Raw genomic sequence first — 24,215 nt, forward strand, 5'->3', positions numbered from 1 at the left:
CAGTATTCTGTATGACCCTTCTTATTAGAACTGTCACAATGTCCCTGCAGTCACAGAGAGGGGGAAAAGTACAATGGAGAAATGATGGGAAATATATGATCAAGTGATTTGAGGCTTAAGGGCAGTAAGGAAACTAACTATTACAGATGCCATCCCACTGTGCTACCAAAGATTTCACTGTTATGTGCTCTTCCCTGCAACCTTAAATAAGATGGGAGAGGTCAATTGGTGGTGGTAGGTTAACACTTCATTCATTCACACCAACTTTACCACAAGCCATTCAGTTTTATTGATTAACATGTATGAACATCACACACAGTCAGAATAAAGCCTTTTATACTCCATTGTGTAGCTTTGATTAAAAGACAGATTACAAGCATAAACAATATTCATTCCTCTGATATAATGATCTGACAACTGTGATTTCTACGGTTACAAAATGGAGGCTAATCATTTAGGAAAGAAGACTTACAATAATTACAGGAATTTTCTGGGAAGGGTTTCCCATACATTTTAGGGTATCAGAGGTTATTTGAAATATGTTAAACATTAATAATTTCTGCTGATATTATAAAACACATCAAGATTTCAGTGAACTGTCATTATATTAACCTTTTAAAGTATAACTTAATAACTTACATCTTTAGTATGTGGAATTATTCCCTGAACATTTACATCATGGTGACCTACAGGGATGTGTGACATGAATGACAAACACCACCATTTAGATGTTCACCATACATGTTTCATTACTGTGTCCTTAATCTTCTAATGGAGAATACATATAAATGATTTCTCCCTAGATAGAAGGGCTTCTCTCATCTTTGAGGTACCAACTATCAAAGACATAAGTTTGCATGCACACTAGAAATGAATCATACCTTGGAGTAAGTAGAGAGTTGAACTACATTCATTTTCAAATCATCACAAATCATGTCAGTATAAACAAGGATACATTGCTAATAATTGTAAATTTATAAACATCAACCTTTCACCTTGTGATCCACACTAACATATCAATTTTCTGTTTTAACTGTTGATTACTATCTATAGTCATTCTCTTTAAGAGGAACTTCGGAAAACAGGATTGATGTAAAGTTTTCTAGTATGGATTTTCTGGTATTTATTTAGATTCAATTTTCATTAAATCATTTTCTACACTTTTTTTCTTTTACATTTCTATATCATTCCATATCTTTCTTATATAAATGGTCTCGTGTTTTCCGACGTGTATGTTTAGGACAAACTTCTTCCATCACTTATTTCATTATGAGGGTTTCTCTCCAGTATGTGCACTGAGATGCCTAGTGAGATGACTGCTATGCCTAAAGGCTTTTCCACATTCTTTACATTTATAAGGTTTCTCTCCAGTATGAATTCGCTGGTGTTTAGTAAGAGTTGAGTATTGACTAAAGGCTTTTCCACATTCTTTACATTTATAAGGTTTCTCTCCTGTATGAGTTAACTGATGTTGACTAAAGCCATAGCGCTGGCTAAAGGCTTTGCCACAATCCTTACATTTATAAGGTTTCACTCCAGTATGAATTCGCTGGTGTTTAGTAAGAGTTGAGGGTAGACTAAAGGTTTTTCCACATTCTTTACATTTATAAAGTTTATCTCCAGTATGAATTAACTGATGTTGAGTAAAACCTTAGCGCTGGCTAAAGGCTTTACCACAATCCTTACATTTATAAGGTTTCTCTCCAGTATGAATTCGCTGGTGTTTAGTAAGAGTTGAGGATAGACTAAAGGCTTTTCCACATTCTTTACATTTAAAAGGTTTCTCTCCAGTATGAATTAACTGATGTTGAGTAAAACCATAGCTCTGGCTAAAGGCTTTGCCACAATCATTGCATTTATAAGGCTTCTCTCCAGTATGAATTCGCTGGTGTTTAGTAAGAGTTGTGTTTTTATTAAATGCTTTTCCACATTCTTTACATTTATAAGGTTTCTCTCCAGTGTGAATTCGCTGGTGTTGAGTAAGAGTTGAGGATTGACTAAAGGCTTTTCCACATTCTTTACATTTATAAAGTTTCTCTCCAGTATGAATTCGCTGGTGTTGAGTAAAGCCATAGCGCTGGCTAAAGGCTTTGCCACAATCCTTACATTTATAAGGTTTCACTCCAGTATGAATTCGCTGGTGTTGAGTAAGATTTGAGTTTGTATTGAAGGCTTTCCCACATTCTTTACATTTATAAGGTCTCTCTCCAGTATGAATCCGCTGGTGTTGAGTAAGACCATAGCGCCGGCTAAAGCCTTTGCCACAATCCTTACATTTATATCGTTTCTCTTCAGTATGAATTTGCTGCTGGTGTCGAGTAAGATTTGAGTTCTGATTAAAGGCTTTGCCACACTTTGCACATTTATAAGGTTTCTCCCCAGTGTGAATTTGCTGATGTTGACTAAGATTTGAGAAATAGATAAACACTTTGCCACATTCGCTACATTTATAAGGTTTCCTGCCGGTATGGATTTGCCGATGTTGACTAAGATTTGAACTCTGATGAAAGGCTTTGGCACATCCTGTACACTTGAAAGGTTTCCTTCCTGAATGTATCTTCCTGTGTTTACTTATATTAGATGAGTTACTGAACACTTTCCCACATTTATTACACTTGCAATGTTTCTGTGGATTCTGAATTCTCTGCTGTTTTATCAGATTTGAAGACTGATTAGAAACTTTACCATATTCACTACAATTGTAAGTTTTCTGTCCACTATGAATACTCTTATTTAGAGAAAGATCTGATGCTTGATAAAAGATATTCTTACATTTATTACTTTTAGAATCCTTGTGTGAAGATTGAGCTCCCTGATGTTCCATAAAGTTTGAGTCTTGTTCAATGTTATGCCCAGTTTCATTGCATGAATAGACCTTCACTCCATCATCAATAATTGTGTAATTATTGGAGCTGGAGGTCTTACTTAAGGTCTGACTCATTTTATTACACATGGAAAGTTCTTCCCTATTAACCATATCATGGGATGTATTGAACAATGCTGGTTGGATTATATCTCTTCCATTATCATCAACATTATACATCTTGGAATGGAGAGAAAATATCTGTTGATGGAAGAATAATGACTTCCTAATCACAGATCCCTCAAATTGATTATATTGTGAGTTTTTCCCATCATTTTCAGATTTCTGGTTTTCAGACATGTTTAAATATATACGAAGCCTATGCTCAGAGTGGTTTGAATGAGTATGTACAGTAGAGACTGGAGGACCTTCCAGATTTTCCACATTTCCTTTCAGAGAACAAGTGTGTTTCAGAACACGATGTAAATTTTTTCTGAAAAACGTACACTTCTCAGCAGATGTTGAAGATTGAAATGAGTGTTTCCCCCAATTTGACTCAAGTAGCTCATTTCTTTCTACAGTAACGTCTGCATTATGTGTAACTGTCTCAATTTGTTTATGTCCATACAAACATCCTCTCTGTCTTTCACACGCCCTTGTATGTTCTGAGTCTTTCATTAATTGCAAGTTTCTGAGGTGAAATCTTTCATATATTCCTAGGTTTGCTTTTGGGAACAAATCTTCTACCCTTGGCTTCTTTGGCATCAAATCCTGGGTGTCTTGAGGAGATATAGCTGAAAGATACCAAAGAAGAAATTTTTTTACCTACTATTCTCAGTGAATCCCCTTAAACATTTAGAGAAAATTGAGGAACCCTTCACTAGCTTAAAAATAAAATTGAGATGGGAGGATCAAGATGCCAGAGGATTAGGCAGACATGGACTTCATCTCTCTCCACAAATGCATCAAGCATACATCAGAAATGGAACACTTCTCCCAGAGCCCAGCTGAACACTAGGAGAGGACCTTGAAATCTAAAAGGACAAGAAAGATTCCTGCTGAGCTAGGTAGGGCAAAAGAAAGTAGAAAGAAAAAGAACAGGAAAGGAAATGGGATGGGGCCTGCAACCCTGGGGGGATCTGAAGAGAGGAGAGGTCTCCACCTCCGAGGAAGGCCCTCACTGGGGGAGCCCAGTTGGGACAGAAGGGGAGCCTCATCCTCTGTGGGAGGAGAACACGGCAGCAGTCAGAGGTAGCAGGACAGAGGAGACCTGCACACAGGGTACTGCCCCCAGCCCTGCCCACCCAGCCTGAGAGGGTGTCCACCACTGCAGACAAGGGCTGGGTGCTGAAATGTGGGGTCTGGAGAGCAGACCCAGGCAGAGGACTGCTCTGGGCTGTGAGGAGACGTCCTGTGGGAATGGCAGGGAGGGAGGAGCTCTACAAACAGGAATGCTTAGGGAGGAAGCCTGAACCACCATAGAGCAGAGCGCCATTGCTGAGTCGTGCCCAAAGCGAAGACCCACCATTGTTGGTAGCCTCTCTCCCCGTGTGCTGGCCCCTCCTCACCAGGCACGAGGAAGGGCTCTATTAGGGTGGGTGCTCTCATGAACCCAGCTGTTGTCTCTTCCTCTGCGCCCCTCACTTCCAGGGTAGACTGGTGGACTCAGGGAAACCTCGGAAGCAGCGGCCTGTGGTATATCCACATGCTGATCTCCAGGGTCTGGCAATTTAAGGAAGGAAAGCTGATATCTCCACTGGAAGTTGCACAAACTCGTTTCTTTCTTTCTTCTATTTATTTTTATGTTTTATTTTGAAGTTTTATTGTACCAGGCCCACAAACTCGTCTCTATACCATCACAGCTGTCTTTGTAAACTCAGCCCCTTTGGAACGTCTGAGGGGACAAGGAGGGCTCCCCCAGTCACAGCAGGTGTAGCTGTAGCAGCTGTAGACTTTGTGGGCTCCCAGACTAGGGGGCAGGGCCAGGCCGGAGTCTGAGCTGCCCCCCAGCACCACAGCAGGTCCAGCTCCATGTTGAATGCAATCCTGGGCCCTGACTTCAAGGATCTATGCTGGTGACCTGGTGAAAACATCTGAGAGACCCCAGGGCCATATTCCAGGGTACCCATGGTTGAGGTGGGGCCAAGGGCAGTGCCAAGCAGGGTCACCCAGGACTCACCCAATGGGGGAAAGTGACGCACAGAGCACATCCCAAGGGGAACATCCCCAGAGCAGCAATCCTCAGGGGCTTCTCTCCCGGGGGTGTGCTCCAATCCCACCTGCCTCCACACCGATCAGGATCACAGCGAAAAAACAGATCTGGGGGCTCTGTTCCGCCAACCAGGGCGCAGACCCACCACAGACAGGGCGGTGACAACCACAGAGTGAAGGGGAAGCTCCCCTCAATATCCAGGGCAGGCTGGGGTCACAGAAACAGCAGTCAAAAGTCTGTCAAGGAGGTAAGGGCACAAACCTCTGGACCAACCTCACCCATCAGGGGACAGACACCAGGAGCAAGAGGAACTAGGGTCCTACAGCCTGCAGAACAGAGACCACACACGCAGAAGATGTGACAAAGTGAGAGGACGGAGAAGTGTGCTGTAGAGGAAGGAGCAAGGTCAAAACCTGCCTAGGTAAACAGTGAGTGAAGGTGAGAGAGGCAATCAAATGATTACTTTTTGCTTAAAGTCCTCTTAAACTGAGACACCAAACCTTTTCACAAGGGCTAGGTGCCTGCTAATCCTTTCATTTACTTCTTATCACCTGCGTTTTTATTTGAGAATGTTCTATTAGATGTTTGAATCTAAAAATCATAAATGATATGACATAGAACTACTGTCCTAGCAAGTGAGGACATATAAGACAGAGCCCAGGGAAGCTCACGACGAACAAGACAAATTAGCAAAATAGTAGTTCTTAAGAAATTAAATAAGAAGTGAGACTTTAAAAAATATGATGGATCTAAAAATAAAAAAAAAAATATGATGGAAACACATGGGACTCGACTCAGTACTCTTTGGAGTCCTAATTGGGGAGGAAATCTAAAAAGAGTGGCTATATGTATGTATCATTGATAATGTTTTCTGTACAGCAGCAGAACTCTGTAAAACAGCTACACTCCACTAAGAATTTAATAAAAAGATTTCTATATTTTATTGAAAAATCTTAACAGTTTGAAACAACCATTACAAACATGGAAAATATTCTAAGTCCTATATGCCAATTTATTTTAAAATTCTTTGAGGTAATTGAATATATTAAAGTGTTTTACCATTCAGGAATTGGGACAAATACACTTAGGTATTTAGCATGAGTTTGTATAAAGAAAAGAGAAACTTTAAAGCAACCATGAGACTTTCATTTTCCCATTTTAGGGAACTTTTGCTTTATGCAGTGAAGACATTACTTAAGTTTGAAATGAATAAGGACATATCTGCAGTTTGCAGTGGATTGGAAACTATAAATCAGAAAAACAAAACAAAACAAACAAACTTGTCCCAACTATTCCTAGGACTTTGGCAGTATGTCTATGATTGCACTTATACAGTTCTGCTTAAAGGTAGAAACAAACTTTAAAGAGGAGTATCATATAGTCACTCAGAAGTGTGCACACTTTTCCTAGGATCCCCAAGAAATGAAGGAGCAGCCAACTCATGCAGTTTGTCACAGGCCAAGAGGAGAATTTTAGTTCTCACTATGAGTGAGAAAAGCAATCACTGGAGATGAATTCATGAATGATTCAAGGGACAGAATGGAGCAGGTGATAGCCATCTATGACAGCAACAGAAATAAACCTAGACTTCTCCAAAATCATTTCCACTGAAGCAGATCTTCCCAAACCACATGATAAAGGATGACTTCCTCACTAATCCGCACAGAATCAACTATACGTATATATAGCCACTCTGTTTTAGATTTCCTTTCCAGGTAGGTCTCTCACTGTACCTCTCACATGAGTCATCGGCTCCATCCATTCACGGCTACCTGGGTATATGCCTGTTGTCTGCATTCTCCTTATATTCCTCAGATCCTTCATTTGCTCCAGAAAGGTGACCAAGTCTGGCTTAGAGACCACAAGACCTGTTCATCAGAGAAAGGAATATTTGTTGTGCTAGAGATCCATCAATTTCCAATCCAATATGTATTCAGGCGAGAAAAGAACGCAAGAGTGAATGTTTAAACAGCCCAGAGAATGATTGCCCAAATACTACCCCCCCCCCCAATTCCTTTATTGAAAGTACCTATATAATGCTAACTAATATAAAAGAGTTAGGTCCTAAGATTCTGGTCAAGTGCCACTAAAGCAAAAACAAGTAGTGGAAATGTGAAATTAAGAGAAGGTACAACTACTTAATACCACAGAACTTACAGAATTACACTAACCTAGAAGGAGGCACATTACATAAAGGAAGATAAAGGTTACAAGCATAATGAATCATCATAACGAAGCCTTTCTTTCTAAACTCACAGATACTCATTTCCACCTACAAAGCGGAGATCTGAAATAAATGTGTGGAGCAGAAAATTTCAGAAGACATTCTAGAAATGAAGGAACCAATACTCCGAAGTTTAGATAAGCGATTTTGGAAGGCAGTTGTCCTCACCCAAGGAAGCCAGGTTCCTATAGTTCTCTACCATCACGTCCGTGTACAATTCCCGCTGACCGAGGTCCAGGCATTCCCACTCCTCTTGAGTGAAGTCTATGGCCACATCCCAGAATGTCAGCCGCCCCTGAAATACAAAGTACAGATGCCATGTGGCCGTGGGAAGACTTCCTAATGTGACCCATGATGGAAACAGGAAGTTCAGAGACCTGGTATTCCTTTAGGCGAGTGGCTGCTCTTACCCAAGAATATAACTTTTACACAGTAGTATTTTCTTTTTTTGGGTGTTAATTCTAGAAAGTCTTGTAGGTCTTCATAGAAATATTTAACTTCAGCTTCTTCAACATTACTGGTCGGGGCATAAACTTCGATTGCCGTGATATAGAATTGTTTGCCTTGGAAATGAAGAGTGATCATTCTGTCATTTTTGAGATTGCATCCAAGTACTGCATTTCAGACTCTCTTATTGACTATGATGGCTACTCCATTTCTTCTAAGGGATTCCTGCCCACAGTAATAGATATAATGGTCATCTGAGTTAAACTCACCCATTCCAGTCCATTTTAGTTTGCTGATTTCTAAAATGTCGATGTTCACTCTTGCCATCTCCTGTATGATTGCTTCCAATTTACCTTGATTCATGGACCTAACGTTCCAGGTTCCTATGCAATATTGCTCTTGACAGCATCGGACCTTGCTTCCATCACCAGTCACATCCACAACTGGATGCTGTTTTTGCTTTGTCTCCGGCTCTTCATTCTTTCTGGAGTTATTTCTCCAATGACCTCCAGTAGCATATAGGGCACCTACCAACCTGGGGAGTTCATCTTTTTGCCATTTCATACTGTTCATGGGGTTCTCAAGGCAGGAATACTGAAGTGTTTGGCCATTCCCTTCTCCAGTGGACTACATTTTGTCAGAACTCTCCACGAGATTTGGGTGGCCCTGCACAGCATGGCCTATAGTTTCTTTAAGTTAGATAAGTCTGTGATCCATGTGATTAGATTGGTTAGTTTTCCATGACTGTGGTTTTCAACCTGTCTACCCTCTGATGGAGAAGGATAAGAGGCCTATGGGAGCTTCCTGATGGGATAGACAGACTGAGGGGGAAACTGGGTTTTGTTCTGGTGGGCGGGGCCATGCTCAGTTATTCTTGAATCCAATTTTCTCTTGATGGGTGGAGCGGTTTTCCCTCCCTGCTATTAACCTGGGGTCAAACTATGGTTGGTTTCCCTGGTGGCTCAAATGGTGAAGAGTCTGCCTGCAATGTGGGAGACCTGGGTTTGATCCCTGGGTTGGGCAGATCCCCTGGAGAAGGAAATGGCAACCTACTCCAGTACTCTTGCCTGGAAAACTCCATGGACAGAGAAGCCTTGTAGGCTATAGTCCATGGGGTCACAAAGAGAAGGACACGACTGAGTGAGTTCACTCACGAAACTGTGGTTGAGGGAATGAGGATAACGGTGACCTTCCTCAAAGGATCCCATGCATGCCCTGCTAGTCTGTGACCCCAACCCTGCAGCAGGCCACCCCAAACCCTTCTAGAGTTAACACCCCCAAAAATGTCCCTTTCATTATAGGGGACTGGAGGGCAAAAGTAAGAAGTCAAGAAACACCTGGAGTAACAGGCAAACTTGGCCTTGGAGTACAGAGTGAAGCAGAGCAAACACTCATAGGGTTCTGCCAAGAGAATGCACTGGTCATAGCAAACACCCTCTTCCAACTACACAAGAGAAGACTCTGCACATGGACATCACAGATGGCCAAAACTAAAATCAGATTAATTATATACTTTGTAGCCAAAGATGGAGAAGCTCTATACAATCAGCAACAGCAAGACTGGGAACTGACTGTGGTTCTGATCATGAACTCCTTATTGCCAAATTCAAACTTAAATTGAAGGAAGCAGGGAAAACCACTGGACCATTCAGGTATGACCTAACGATTATACAGTGGAATGGGAAGTAGATTTAAGGGACTAGATCTGATAGACAGAGTGCCTGATGAACTATGGACGGAGGTTTGTGACATTGTACAGGATGATCAAGACCATCCCCAAGAAAAAGAAATGCAAAAAAGCAAAATGGCTGTCTGAGGAGGCCTTACAAATAGCTGTAAAAAGAAGAGAAACCAAAAGCAAAGGAGAAAAGGAAAGATATACCCATTTGAATGCAGAGTTCCAAAGAATAGCAAGGAGAGATAAGAAAGCCTTCCTCAGGTCAATGCAAAGAAATAGAGGAAAACGACAGAATGGGAAAGACTAGAGATCTCTTCAAGAAAATGAGAGATATCAAGGGAACATTTCATGCAAAAATGGGCTCAATAAGGGACAGAAATGGTATGGACCTTACAGAAGCAGAAGATATGAAGAAGAGGTGGCAAGAATACACAGGAGAACTGTACAAAAAAGCTCTTCACGAGCCAGATAATCATGATGGTGTGATCACTCACCTAGAGCCAGATATCCTGGAATGTGGAGTCAAGTGGGCCTTAGAGAGCATCACTTTGAACAAAGCTAGTGGAGGTGATGGAATTCCACTTGAGCTATTTCAAATCCTAAAAGATGATGCGTGAAAGTGCTGCACTCAATATGCCAGCAAATTTGGAAAACTCAGCAGTGGCCACAGGACTGGAAAAGGTCAGTTTTCCTCCCAATCTCGAAGAAAAGCAATGCCAAATAATGATCCAACTACTGCACAACTGCACTCATCTCACATGCTAGCAAATTATTGCGCAAAATTCTACAAGCCAAGTTTCAACAACGTGAACCATGAACTTCCAGATGTTCAAGTTGGTTTTAGAAAAGGCAGAGTAACCAGAGATCAAATTGCCAACATCTGCTGGATCATTGAAAAAGCAAGAGAGTTGTGCTTGTGCTTCCTCAAGTGAAATAGAAAAAACATCTATTTCTGCTTTATTGACTATGCCAAAGCCTTTGACTGTGTGGATCACAATAAACTGTGGAAAATTCTGAAAGAGATGGGAATACCAGACCATCTGACTTGTCTCTTGAGAAACCTGTATGCAGGTTAGGAAGCAACAGTTAGAACTGGACATGGAAGAAGAGATTGGCTCTAAATGGGAAAAGGAGTGCGTCAAGGCTGTATATTGTCACCATGCTTATTTAAGTTATATGCAGAGTATATCATGAGAAACGCTGGGCTGGAAGAAGCACAAGCTGGAATCAAGATTGCTGGGAGAAATATCAATAACCTCAGATATGCAGATGACACCACCCTTGTGGCAAAAAGTGAAGAGGAACAAAAAATCCTCTTGATGAATGTGAAAGAGGAGAGTGAAAAAGTTGGTTTAAAGCTCAACATTCAGAAAACTAAGATCATGGCATCTGGTCACATCACTTCATGGGAAATAGATGGGGAAACAGTGGAAACCGTGTCAGACTTTATTTTTTGCGCTCCCAAATCACTGCAGATGGTGATTGCAGCCATGAAATTAAAAGACGCTTACTCCTTGGAAGGAAAGTTATGGCCAACCTGGATAGCACATTTAAAGCAGAGACATTACTTTGCTAACAAAAGTCCCGCTAGTCAAGGCTATGGTTTTTCCAATAGTCATGTATGGATGTGAGAGTTGGACGGTAAAGAAAACTGAGTGCCGAAGAACTGTTGCTTTTGAACTGTGGTCTTGGAGAAGACTCTTGAGAGTCTCTTGGACTGCAAGGAGATCCAACCAGTCCATCCTAAAGGAGATCAGTCCTGGGTTTTCATTGGAAGGATTGATGTTGAAGCTGAAACTCCAGTACTTTGGCTACCTCATGCAAAGAGTTGACTCATTGGAAAAGAGCCTAATGCCTGGAAGGATTGGGGGCAGGAGGAGAAGGGAAAGACAGAGGATGAGATGGCTGGATTGCATCACCGACTCGATGGACATGGGTTTCCTTAGACTCCGGGAGTTGGTGATGGACAGGGAGGCCTGGCGTGCTGTGATTCATGGGTTCGCAAAGAGTCGGACACGACTGAGCGACTGAACTGAACTGAACTGAAAATATCTTTCTGACAGGTTTTCAGAGTCTTCAATGTGCAACAGAAACAATTGAAAATGAATAATGCTGCTATTCTGTCATTTGACAAATATTTTAAGAGACATTCCTTAAAGGGCACAGCTGAAATTTTATTTCACCCTATGGAATCTTGACTTTAATAAAACACAGACAAATATACAGAGACAACTCTAGTGAAACTTAATAGAAACTTCTGTATTTGTAAATCATACTCGAAATGAGAAAAATGTTAGTTACTCCGTTGTGTCCTACTCCTTGGGACCCCAGGGACTATAGCCTGCCAGGCTTCTCTGTCCATGGGAGTCTCCAGGCTAGAATACTGGAATGGGTAGCCATTCCCTTCTCCTGGCGATCTTAGGGGAACAAAAAGAAAGAAAAAAAAAAAAAAGAAAAAATATTCGATGTAATCATGTTAAGATATTTATACACACAGACATATACTACAATGAGACTACATACTCAGTAATAGAGAAAACCTGTCATGTCACCAATATCGGGAGAATTTCTAACTGGTTAAAAATATACATAAATATTTGAGGATGATATTATTTTAATTTTTAAAAATAGACTAGGGTACAGACATATACAACGATATAAAATAAAGTGGAGCTTTGGTTCAGAATTTTTAAATTTCCTGGAAGCCTGTATCATTTGCACTGAACTATATTTTAAAACTTGACACAGGGGAAGAAAACAAAAAACAAAAACAACCAACCACTTAACGCTGTTGAACATAGATTAGCACTTATATGATTCTTGTAAACATTTTGGAAAATACAGAACTGGATGAAACTATGTCTGTGATGTGAGCGTGGAGTGTACTGGAATGATAAGACCGAGGCTTGAGTGATGAAAACGCCCACTCCCCAAACCCAGCATCTCTACTAAACACACGCGAGTGTTGTCAGCTACAAACTGGCACTTGCCAAGAGCATTGCCAGCAACCGAACAACAACAAGGGCGTTTGTCGTCTGCCTCTGTGGAAAATGAACCCTACGGTGCTTCAAGTGTTGACTTCAACCGCCCCTGAGGGAGTTCAGGTTGCATTGAGGCACTCTGCTCCAGGGAATCCGGTGGAACAGGTCTTTAGAGAGTTAGATATGTTCAGGAGCTGATTTCATGATCCCAATCCCTGCATCTCTTCATATCTGTGTGGGCTGGGCTTAGTCACTTAGTTGTACTCTGTCTGTGGGCATTCTCCGGGCAAGAATACCAGAGTGGGTTGCCACGCCCTCCTCAAGGGGATCTTCCCAACCCATGGATCAAACCAAGGTCTCCCGCATTGCAGGCAGATTCTTTAGCATCTGAGCCATCAGGGAAGCCCCTTCATATCTAGAAAAGCACCAAATCCCTGAACGGTGACATCAGCTCCTCACGACTGGCAGAAAAGCTTTTCTAAAGTAAATGCTTGACTGCACTGAACTTCCCCTTCACTAAAATCTCATATACTGACGTTCCCCGCTGCCTCTTTAGTGCAGTCTCTCAGAGATATATGAGGCACTGTCTCCTGGGTTGCTGTCCTTATTTTGCTCTAAATAAAACTTAACTCACAATTCTCAAGTTGTGTGTCTGTTTTAGCCAACTGTTCATTGTTCAAAGCGAAGAGAAACCAGGATGATAAAGACTTTCCCCACTAACTGTGATAGTTGCGCATATCCCTCAGTTTTTCTTTCCAAGACCCTTTCTGAAGACAGAAAAAAAAAAAAAAAAAAAAAATGCACTGGAATCTCACAGAAGTACCTGAACCAGTGAACATCTGAGGTCATGGGGTAAGAAGTACATGGAAAAATGCGTTATCACTGCCAGGTATTTTAGCAATATTATGAAAACCATGATCACAATCTACTATGAAAAATATCCATTTTATGCAAATTCCACTGCATATATACCTCGCATGATCTGGAAACTAATAGTACATTTAATAGTAAGTTTTTCTTACCGATATAGAGGCTAGTCATTGTACTTTTTTCATTTCTGAAAATTTTCTGAAAAATTCTCAACTGCAGAGTTCACTCTACTTATAAGGGCATTTTAAACTCCTGTTCTAAAGAACTGAATTGCATCCACATGTAAACTCATCATGCATTTCCCCGACTTCCCTAGGATCCCAACCCCGAACCACATTCCAACGGGAGTCTCAGACACCTGTGTTCATCTCTCACAAAGGGAATATATTCACCAGTTGAAAGTCACTAATTCATGTCGAGGGTTCATCAGGACAGAAAGAAGAAAAGGCTGTGCGACACAAGCGAGAAGCAGTCTAAAGAGCCGGCCTTCACGATTATAAGAAAAAAGAGAAAAGAGGAAGTTGATAACAAATCCCCAGGGAGAAAAACTGGAATCAGAGAAGTAAAGGTTTGCGGATTCTCAGTCCAGGCATTTCAGGAGGAAAACCAGGCACAGCCCCAGACCCGGGACAGGACGTTTACCTGAGAAGCTGCCATTTCCTCCTCTTCTTCCTCCTGCTGTGTCTCTTCTGGGGATATTATGCAGCAAAAACACATCTACGTATTGAGAAAACAGCATCCACACAGCTCTTTCACCTGCAACTGCTGCAGTGTGTTTCTCGCTCCCTTTTCCGAGCTCTTTGTTCACTTTCTCAGTTCCTGAGCTGTAGTGGGTAATGAAGATGAAGCTGATATGCTAATCACATCCTGGGTTTGGTGCTTATTTCCCCCACTCTCTTTGCAGACTACCCCTGCTATCTGTTCTCTTATTTTTCACATTAGAGAGAGCAGGCCACAGAACAATTCACAAGGGAACAAGGACCCAACTTCCGAGCAACCTGACTCTGACTCTGCGGACTTTTTAAACTATGCAGGAGGCAGACCTTCCAGGAGCTCTGAGCTTGCGCCCTCAGCTCTGCCCGCCCCAGAGCTCTGGAGGGAGGATTTAGGGCGGGATCTTCTAGAAACAAAGAACCTCAGCCTGATTCCCGGGGAGGGGCTCTTTCTCGGGTGGGTGTGGCCCGTGCCTGTGCCCTTGGGGGAGGGGAGGAGGGGTGAATGTTTGGTGGGAATCACCTGGGGGCCCTGGGTTCCTGCAAGGCTTTACTCTCAGGATTCTAGGAAAGATGGCCTGAGTCCTTAGGTTTGTTTCTGTTGATTTCACTCCCTTCTGTAACCTGGGGACACTGGTTTTCACAAAATGATTTGCACTGTGAACACCTCTGTGCAGGTGGGGGGCCTCCTACTTCAGAGTCAAGGGGCCTGGAGGTGTTTCCATCACAGCTTTCTTTAAAAATAAACCAGAGGCAGCAGTGGACCTTGGGTTAACAGTCTATGGGCAGGGACAGATGTCTTTCAAAATGATGCCCTAAAAGCTATCTGATGACCAACCAAAGAAATAATGATCAGTGTTATGTCATTAGTGAACTTACCCATAAATTAATCCATGAAAGGGATTCTCCGAGTCTGCCTGCAAAGTGGGAGACCCAAGTATGATCCCTGGGTCAGGAAGATCCCCTGGAGAAGAAAATGGCAACCTTCTCCAGTATTCTTGCCCGGAGAACCGATGAATGGAGGAGCCTGGAGGGCTACAGTCCATAGAGTTACAAAGAGTCACACACGAAAGAAAAACTTCACTTTCACTTTCAACACAGAAAAACGTTGCTGCTCTCCTTCATGTTTGTATTTCTAGGTTTTATGAATCATCTGCTACAGTTTGTTATCTGCTCTTTTTAAATAGCTGTATTCTCTGACATCTTTAAGGGATAACTGACTAAGGAAAAATTAACTAGAGGAGCATATCCATTTTTCTAATAGTGTCTATTCTAAAAAATATTCATTGTGCATGTACCAGTACCAATATCTTAGATGATTCAGTTTCACAGCAGAAATGAGAGTAAGGTACAGAGATTTCTCATATACATCCTGTTCCCACACATAGACAATCTCCCGATTTATCTTTCCCCACCTGAAGATACCTTTGTGGCACTGATGAATCTACACAGACATTAAGTAAAGTTTCTAGTTTCACCTTGTTTCTCTTTTAGGGATGTGTACAGACATCCTGGAATGTGAAGTCAAGTGGGCCTTAGAAGGCATCACTCCAAACAAAGCTAGTGGAGGTGATGGAATTCAAGCAGAACTATTTCAAAATTTAAAAGATGATGCTGTGAAAGTGCTGCCCTCGATATACCAGCAAATTTGGAAAACTCAGCAGTGGCCACAGGACTGGAAGACGTCAGTTTTCATTCCAATTCCAAAGAGAGGCAATGCCAAAGCATGCTCAAACTACCATACAATTGAACTCATCTCACAGGCTAGCAAAGTAGTGTTCACAATTCTCCAAGCCAGGCTTCAACAATACGTGAACCATGAGCTTTCAGATGTTCAAGCTCGTTTTAGAAAAGGCAGAGGAATCAGCTCTCAAATTGACAACATCTGCTGGATCATCGAAAAAGCAAGAGATTTCTGAAGAAACATCTATTTCTGCTTTTTTGACTATGCCAAACCTTTGACTATGTGGATCACAATCAACTGGAAAATTCTGAAAGAGATGGGAATAATAGACCATGTGACCTGCCTCTTGAGAAATCTGTGTGCAGGTCAGGAAGCAACAATTAGAACTGGACATGGAACAACAGACTGGTTCCATATAGGAAGAGGAGTACGTCAAGGCTGTCTATTGTCACTGTCATTATTTAACTTCTACGAAGAGTACATCATGAGAAACGCTGGGCTGGAAGAAGCACAAGCTGGAATCAAGACTGCCGCAAGAAATATCAATAACCTGAGATATGCAGATGACACCACCCTTATGGCAGAAAGTGAAGAGCTAAAGATCCTCTTGATGACAGTGAAAGAGGAGAGTGAAAAAGATGCCTTAAAGCTCAACATTTAAAAAACGAAGATCACGGAATCTGGCCCCATCACTTCATGGCAAATAGATGGGGAAACAGTGGAAACAGTGACAGACTTTATTTTTGGGGGACTTCAAAGTCACTGCAGACAGTGACTGCAGTCATGAAATTAAAAGATGCTTACCCTTTGGAAAGAAAGTTATGACCAACCTAGACATCATATTAAAAAGGAGAGACATAACGTTGCCAACAAAGTTCTAACTATTTAAGGCTATGGTTTTTCCAGTGGTCATATATGCATGTGGCATTTGGACTATAAAGAAAGCTGAGCACCCAAGAATTGATGCGTTTGAGCTGTGGTGTTCGAGAAGACTCTTGAGAGTCACTTGGACTGCAAAGATATCCAGCAAGTCCATCCTCAAGGAGATCAGGGTTTTCATTGGAAGGACTGATGTTGAAGCTGAAACTCCAATACTTTGTCCACCTGATGCGAAGAACTGACTCATTAGAAAAGACGCTGACGCTGGGAGAGATTGAAGGTGGGAGGAGAAGGGGACAACAGAGGATGAGATGGTTGGATCGCATCACCAACTCAATGGATATGAGTTTGAGTTAACTCTGGGAGTTAGTGATGGACAAGGAGGCGTGGCGTGCTGTGGTCCACGGGGTCACAAAGAGTCAGACATGACTGAGCAACTGAACTGACTGACTCTACGGGTCTGGGCAAATTTATAACTTGTGTCCATTACAACAGTTTAACACAATGATTTCATGGTCCTGAACTCAGGATATTCATAGCCCCTCCTTTGAAACCCATGGCAACCCCTGACCATTTTAATCTCTTCTACATTCCTGACTAGATTCTCAAGTGGCTCTGTGGTAAAAAATCCACCTGCCATTGCAGGTGACCCAGGTGATGTAAGTTCAATTCTTGGGTAAGGAATTCCCTGGAAAAAGAAATTATCACCGACTCCAGTGTTCTTTCCTGGAAAATCTCATAGACAGAGGTACCTGGCAGGCTACAGCCCATTGGGCCCCAAAGACTCAGACACAATGGAGCACATAAGAACATTTACCTACACCAAAATATTATATTGTAAAAATCATACTTTTTGTAGCATTTTCAGATGGGCTTCCTTCACATAGTAAAATGCATGGAATGCTCGTTCATGTATTTTACACCTTGAAAGTTTAATATAAAAAAGTTTAATACCTGCACTTCTAGCCTGCTTATTAAATAGGTTCACCAATAACATTTTCTCGATTCATATATATATATATATATATATATATATATATATATATGTTAATACCATATTTTCACGAATGTGGGGATTAGACCTGTGGACACAGCGGGAGAATGATAGGGGGCCCAACTGAGAGAAGAGCCTTGACATATATTCACCACAATGTGTAAAGCAGGTAGCAGGTGGGAAGCTGCTCCATAGCACAGAGAGCTCAGCGCGGGGCTCTGTGATGGCTAGAAGGGGGACACGGAGATCGTGGGAGGGAGGTTCGAGAGAGAGTGGTGTGCATATACCTGTGGTGATTCATGAAGTTGTCCAGCGGAATCTAACACAAGATTGTAACGCAATTATATTCCAAAGAATATCTATTCATCTCAAAAGAAAAAAGAAAAACCAGACATAACGCAGTGCTTAGGAGCCCCCCTGACAGTGCAGGGCCCTCGGGCCTCATCCCTGGTCCAGGAATACCCCAGGCGCTCTGGGGAGACGAAGCCTGTGCGCCTCAGCTGCTGAGGTTGGGTGGGGGGCGACTTGGTCCTTTAGATGGGCACGAGGCAAAAGAGATGCTCAGCATCGCTAAATAATGAGAAATGCAGAACAAAACGACAGTGATACATCACCTCCTGCCAGTCAGAATAACAACTAGCAAAAAGCCCACTAATAATGTCATAAACGCTGAAGAGGCTTGGAGATCAGGGAACCTCCTGAATGGCTGGAGGGAATGTAAGCGGGTGCAGTCACTTGGGAGGACAGTGTGGAAGTTCCTTGAAAAACATAACCTCCTGACATTTAAGGAAATGAATTCCCAGAATAGTAGACAAAAATAGATTAATTGACAAATTTATAAGATTTGCAGTTTTAGTAAACCATCTGCACGTCTGAAATGAGCAGTTGTGGCCTAGCATTTTTAAATCCTTTGAGTAAATGAGTATGAATACACACACACTCACATGTTCCTTGTGTTTCTCACTGCTAGCTTTTATACCTTCAGATATTTATTTATTCTATTCAATGTATGTTATATAAGTTATATAACATATATACTTTCAGGTATTTATATATTGCCTTCAATGTATGTCAAAGCCATGGGAAAGCTGTTCCTTTAAGCTAAGGCAAGAAACATGTGGTAAGAATTAAACAGGGTAAAATATTATAAATCTTCGTTCAGAATTTTACCATCATGGCTTTTAAGTATTCTTGTGACAAATGTTAAATTTACATTTGCTTAAATGAGCCCATGAAAAGTCTTAGCTCACCAGAGGAACAAAGGACAACTGAAGCAGGTGAGTTCATGACTCTAGGTCCTGAGAGAATTCACAGCAAGCTCTGAGTGAGGTCAAGGATAGAAGTGAGCAGAGAAAGAGGCAGTAATTGGGGTTCAGGTTTTTATAAGAGGCCCTGGGTGAAGTGCTGTGGGCTCCCCAGGCTGAGTGTGGATGGGTCCATTCAGACCAAAAGGACTAGGATTTTGTGGCTCTGTGAGGGTGGCATTGAAGGGGAGCCTGTGAATAGGCCCTGGGGTTCAGAAATCCTGCTGGTCTTAAGGAAGGGGGTCTTCTGGTGCAGGTGCTCACAGGACTGGCTGGTGTGAGTTCAAGGACCTGCAGGCTGCCTGCTCCCCAGACAGATGCTGAGGCAGCAACAGCATGGAGCAGTTCAGGGGAGCTCTCAACAGTACTCTGTATGATCCTTCTTATTAGAACCATCACAATGTCCCTGCGGTTAAAGAGAGGGGAAAAGTACAATGGAGAAATGATGGGAAATACATGATCAAATGATTTGAAACTTAAGGGCAGGAAGGAAACTAATTATTACAAACATCACCCTTCTATGCTACCGAAGAGTTTCTCGTTAGGTGTTCTTTCCTGCAACCTTAAATTGCTAGGCTAACACTTCATTCATTACACACCAACATTTACACAAGAAACCATTCAGTTTTATTGATTAACATGTATGCTTATCACACACAGAATAAAACCTTTTACACTCCGCTATGTATCTTTGGTTCAAATATAGATTATAAGCATAAACAATGATAATCTTTCCTCTGATACAATGATCTGAGAACTGTGATTTCTATGTTTACAAAATGGAGGCTAATCATTTAAGAAAATGTACACTAATTACATGACTTTTCTGGGAAGTGTTTTCCGTACATTTCTAGGGTAGCAGAGATGTCTTTAATTGAAACATGTCAGCTGATATTCATGACTTCTGTTGATATTATAAAATACATCAAGATTTTAGTGAGCTGTCATTATATTTTACTTTAAAAGCAAGTGATGTAACTAATGAAAATGGACATCTTACTTTAATCTGTGGAATTATTCCCTGAACACTTACATCACGGTGACTTACAAGGATGTGTGACATGAATGACAAACACCACCATTTACATGTTCACTGTACATGTTACATTCCTGTGTCCTTAATCTTATAATGGAGAAAAATATAAGTGTTTTCTTCCTAGATAGAAGGGCTTCTCTCATCTTCGAGGTAGCAACCATCAAAAACATAACTTTGCATGCACAGTAGAAATGAAGTGTAGCATGGAGTAATTTGAGAATTCAGTTACATTCATTTTGGCTTTCAAATAATCACAAATCATGTCAATATAAACAAACATACATAGCTAGTAACTGTACATGGCTAAACATCACCTCTTCATCTTGTGATCCACACTAACATATCAATTTTCTGTCTATTTTAACTATGAATCACTATCTACAATATTTCTCCCTAAGAGGAACGTCAGAAAACAGGATTTATGAAATACTTTCTAGTATGCATTTCCTGATATTTATTTAGATTTGATTTTTTATAAATATTTTCCTACATTTTCTTTATGTCATTCCATATCTTTCTTATATAAATAAATCTTTTGTCTCCTGAACTGTATGGTCAGGACAAACCTCTTCCATGTCTTACTTCATTACTAGCATTTCTCTCCAGGACATGCTCTCTGATGTCCAGTGATGTGAGAGCTCTGATTAAAGCCTTTGCAGGTTTCCTTACATTTATCAGATTTCCTTCAGTATGAATTATCTGATGGTAGGTAAGACCAATGTGCTGTGTTAAAGTCTTTGTCACAATCCTTACATTTATAAGGTTTCTCTTCAGTATGAATTTGCTCGTGTTTAGTAAGAGTTGCATAGTGACTGAAAACTTTTCCACATTCTTTATATTATTAAGGTTTCTCTCCAGTGTGAATTCTCTGATGGCAAGTAAGACCTGAGTGCCAGCTAAAGCCTTTGCCACAATCCTTACATTTATAAGCCTTCTCTCCAGTATGAAATCTCTGATGGGATATAAGGCCTGAGTGCCGGCTAAAGCCTTTGCCACAATCCTTACATTTAAAAGGCTTCTCTCCAGTATGAACTCACTGGTGTTTACTAAGAGTTGCATATTGATTGAAAGTTTTCCCACAGTCTTGACATTTATAAGGTTTCTCTCCAGTGTGAATTCTCTGATGGCAAGTAAGATCTCTGTGTTGAATAAAGCCTTTACCACAATCCTTACATTTATAAGGCTTCTGGCCAATATGGATTCTCTGATGTTGACTAAGTTTTGAACTCTGATTAAATGTTTTCTCACATTCTGTACATTTGAAAGTGTTCCATCCTGTATGAATTTCCCTATGTTTATATAGATTGAGTGCATTAGTAAAGACTTTCTCACATTTCTTATACTTGTAGTTTTTCTGTGGATTCTGAATACTCTGCTGTTGAATAAGTTCTGAAGACTGATTAGAAACATCATATTCACTACAATTGTAAGTCTTCTCTCCAGTATGTGTACTCTTATTTAGTGAAAGCCCTGCTGCTCGATAAAAGATATTCCTACATGTATTACTCTTAGAATCCTTGTCTGAAGATTGAGGTGCCTGATGTTTCCTAAGGTCAGAGTCTTGTCCAATGTTATATCCACTGTCATTGTATGAACAGTTTCTTGCTCCATCTTAAATACTCTGAAAACTATTGGGGTTGGAGCTCCTACTTAAGGCCTGACTCGTGTTATTACACATGAAATGTTGTTCTATATTAACCCTATCACGATATGTATCAAGCAGTGATGGCTGAATTAAGTCTCTTCCATTATTATCAACATTACACATTTTGGATTGGAGAGAACCTGTCTGTTGGTGGAAGAATAATGACCCGCTGCTCACAGATCCCTCAAGGTGATTATACTGTGAGTTTTCCCCGTCATTTGTAAACTTCTCCTTTTCAGATGTGGTTGAATGTGTGTGTAATCGAAGTCTATGTTCAGAGTAGTCTGAACGAGGATTTGGAGTAGAGACTGGATGACCTTCCAGATTTTCCACATTTCCCCTCAGAGAACGTGTGTGTTTCAAAAACTGATGTGAGTCATTGCTTACAAAGATACACTGCGCGGCAGACGGTGATGACTGAATCGGGTGCTTCCCCCAATTTGACTCCCAGTGCTCATTTCTTCTGGCAGTCATGTCCACAGTATGTGAAACGGTCTCAATTTCTTTATGTCCATATAAACATCTTCTCAGTCTTTCACACGCCCTTGTATATCCCCAGGCGTTGGTTAAATGATCATTTCCGAGGTGAGTTCTTTCATATAGGTTTGCTTTTTGGATTAAATTTTCAATCCTTGGATTCTTTGACATCAAACCATAGGTTTTGTGAGAAGACACAGCTGAAAGATACCAAATAGAAGCTTTCTTATCTCATATTCTCAGTGAATATCCTTGAAGATTTAGAGAAAATGGGGACCCAAAGATCAAGATGCCAGAGGATTAGGCAGATTGGAGTTCATCTCTCTCCACAAATGCATCAAGAATACATCAGAATTGGAACATTTCTCACAGAGCCCCCTCTGAACACTAGCAGAGAACCTACACTACCTAAAATGGCCAGAAAGGTTCCTGCTGAGCCAGGTAGGACCAAAAAAGCAGAAGGAGAAGGAAGAGGAGAGGAATTGCGATGGGACCTGCAACCTTGGGGGGATCTGAAGAGAGAAGAGGTGTCCACATCCGGGGGAGCCCCTCACTGGAGGAGCCCAGTTTGGACAGAAGGAGAGCCTCATTCTCTGTGGAAGAGAACATGGCAACCCGCGTGAGGCAGCAGGACAGTGAGAACTGCAGAGGGGGTGCTGACCCCTGCCCTGCCCACCCAGCCTGAGAGGGTGTCCATCTCAAGGGTGTCACCCCTGCAGACAAGGGCTGGGTGCTGGAACGTGGGCTTTGGGGAGCAGACCCAGGTAGAGGACTGCGGTTGGCCATGAGGAGACATCCTGAGGGGACGGGAGGGAGGGAGGGAGGAGCTCTGCAAATGGGACGCTTGTGGAGGAAGCCTGCACCACCAAAGCGCAGACGCCATTGTTGAGTGAGGCCCAAAGGGAAGAACCCCACCGCAGCCTCTCTCCCCCGTGCTGGACCCTCATCCCTGGCAGTAGGGAGGAGCACCACCCGGTGGGCTCTACTGAGGCCCAGCCACGGCCTCCCCCATGCCCCTCCTCCCCCGTCGGCAGACCCCTGTGCCCTGGGGCAGCCTCTGGAGCAGACACCCGTGGGTGGACCTCATGCTCAGAAGGAGCTGAAAGCGCAGCTGAGCCCCAGGGTTAAGGAAGCAAAGCTGAGGTCTCTGCTCGCAGCTGCACTAACCACGCTTTTACACAGGCAACCAGCTTTGTCAGCTCAGCCCCTGCAGAGCATCTGAAGGACAAGGGGGACGCCCCCGGTCACAGCAGGTGTGGCTTTAGCAACTGTAGACTTTGTGGCCTCAGACACGAGGGGACGGGGCCAGGCCGGAGTCTGAGCTGCCCCCACAGCACCACAGCACCTGGGATCTAGGCCCTGAGTTCAGGGGATCTATGCTGGTGACCCGGGGAGAACAGTATCCGAGAGACCCCAGGGCCGTGTGCCGGCATACCCATGGTTGAGCTGGGACCAAGATCAGTGCCAACCAGGGTCACACAGGACTCAGCCAATGGGGGAAAGTGACGCACAGACCACGTCCCAAGGGGAACATCCCCAGAGCAGCAATCCTCAGGGGCTTCTCTCCCGGGGGTGTGCTCCAATCCCACCTGCCTCCACACAGATCAGGATCACAGCGAAGAAACAGATCTGGGGGCTCTGTTCCACCAACCAGTGGGCAGACCCACCACAGACAGGGCGGTGACAGCCACAGAGCAATGGGGAAGCTCCCCTCAATATCCAGGGCAGGCTGGGGTCACAGCAATCAAGTGCCCATCAAGGGGATCAGGGCACAAACCTCAGGACCAAACTGAGCCCCTAAGGGGCAGGCGCAAGTAACAAGAGGAACTAGGATCCTGCAGCCTTCAGGGCAGAGATCAAAAACACAGAAAATGTAATAAAACCAGGGGACAAAGAGTATGGAGCAGAGGAAGGGGCAAAATAATAAGCTACAAGAACCACTAAATGAAGCAGAGACACGCAGTCTAATGATTACCTTTTGCCCTAAGTCGTCTTAAATGGAGACACCAAACATTTTCAGAAATACTAGGTGCCTTCCAATTCTTTAACCCACTTCTTACCACTTGTGCTCTATTGGAACATATTCTATTAGATGTTTGTATCTAAAAATCATAAATGATATTGACATACAATAATTAGAAACTGAGGGCCATCGGAAACTGAAAACAAATGAGATAAATTAATAAAGTCTGGGGCAGCTGATAACAAAGAAGATAATAAAGGCTTAAGCAATTAAATAAGAAGTGAGATTTTAAAAAATGTGTTGGG

At 42.3% G+C, this 24,215-nt stretch overlaps 1 protein-coding gene across 1 annotated transcript in view; it reads right to left on the bottom strand.

Annotated features, from left to right (window-relative positions):
* The window catches only part of LOC136161695 (zinc finger protein 420-like), a 121,927-nt gene extending 107,947 nt beyond the window's left edge, over positions 1–13,980 (bottom strand). The window contains 4 exon segments of the mRNA XM_065926716.1: positions 1,275–2,626; positions 6,744–6,748; positions 7,408–7,534; positions 13,858–13,980. Of these exon segments, the coding sequence (XP_065782788.1) occupies positions 1,275–2,626; positions 6,744–6,748; positions 7,408–7,534; positions 13,858–13,932 (1,559 nt within the window). The 5' untranslated portion in view covers positions 13,933–13,980.
* Between the last annotated feature and the right edge of the window lie 10,235 nt (positions 13,981–24,215).

The sequence above is a fragment of the Muntiacus reevesi genome, chromosome 2 (genome assembly GCF_963930625.1).
Source record: "Muntiacus reevesi chromosome 2, mMunRee1.1, whole genome shotgun sequence".
Lineage (NCBI taxonomy): Eukaryota > Metazoa > Chordata > Mammalia > Artiodactyla > Cervidae > Muntiacus > Muntiacus reevesi.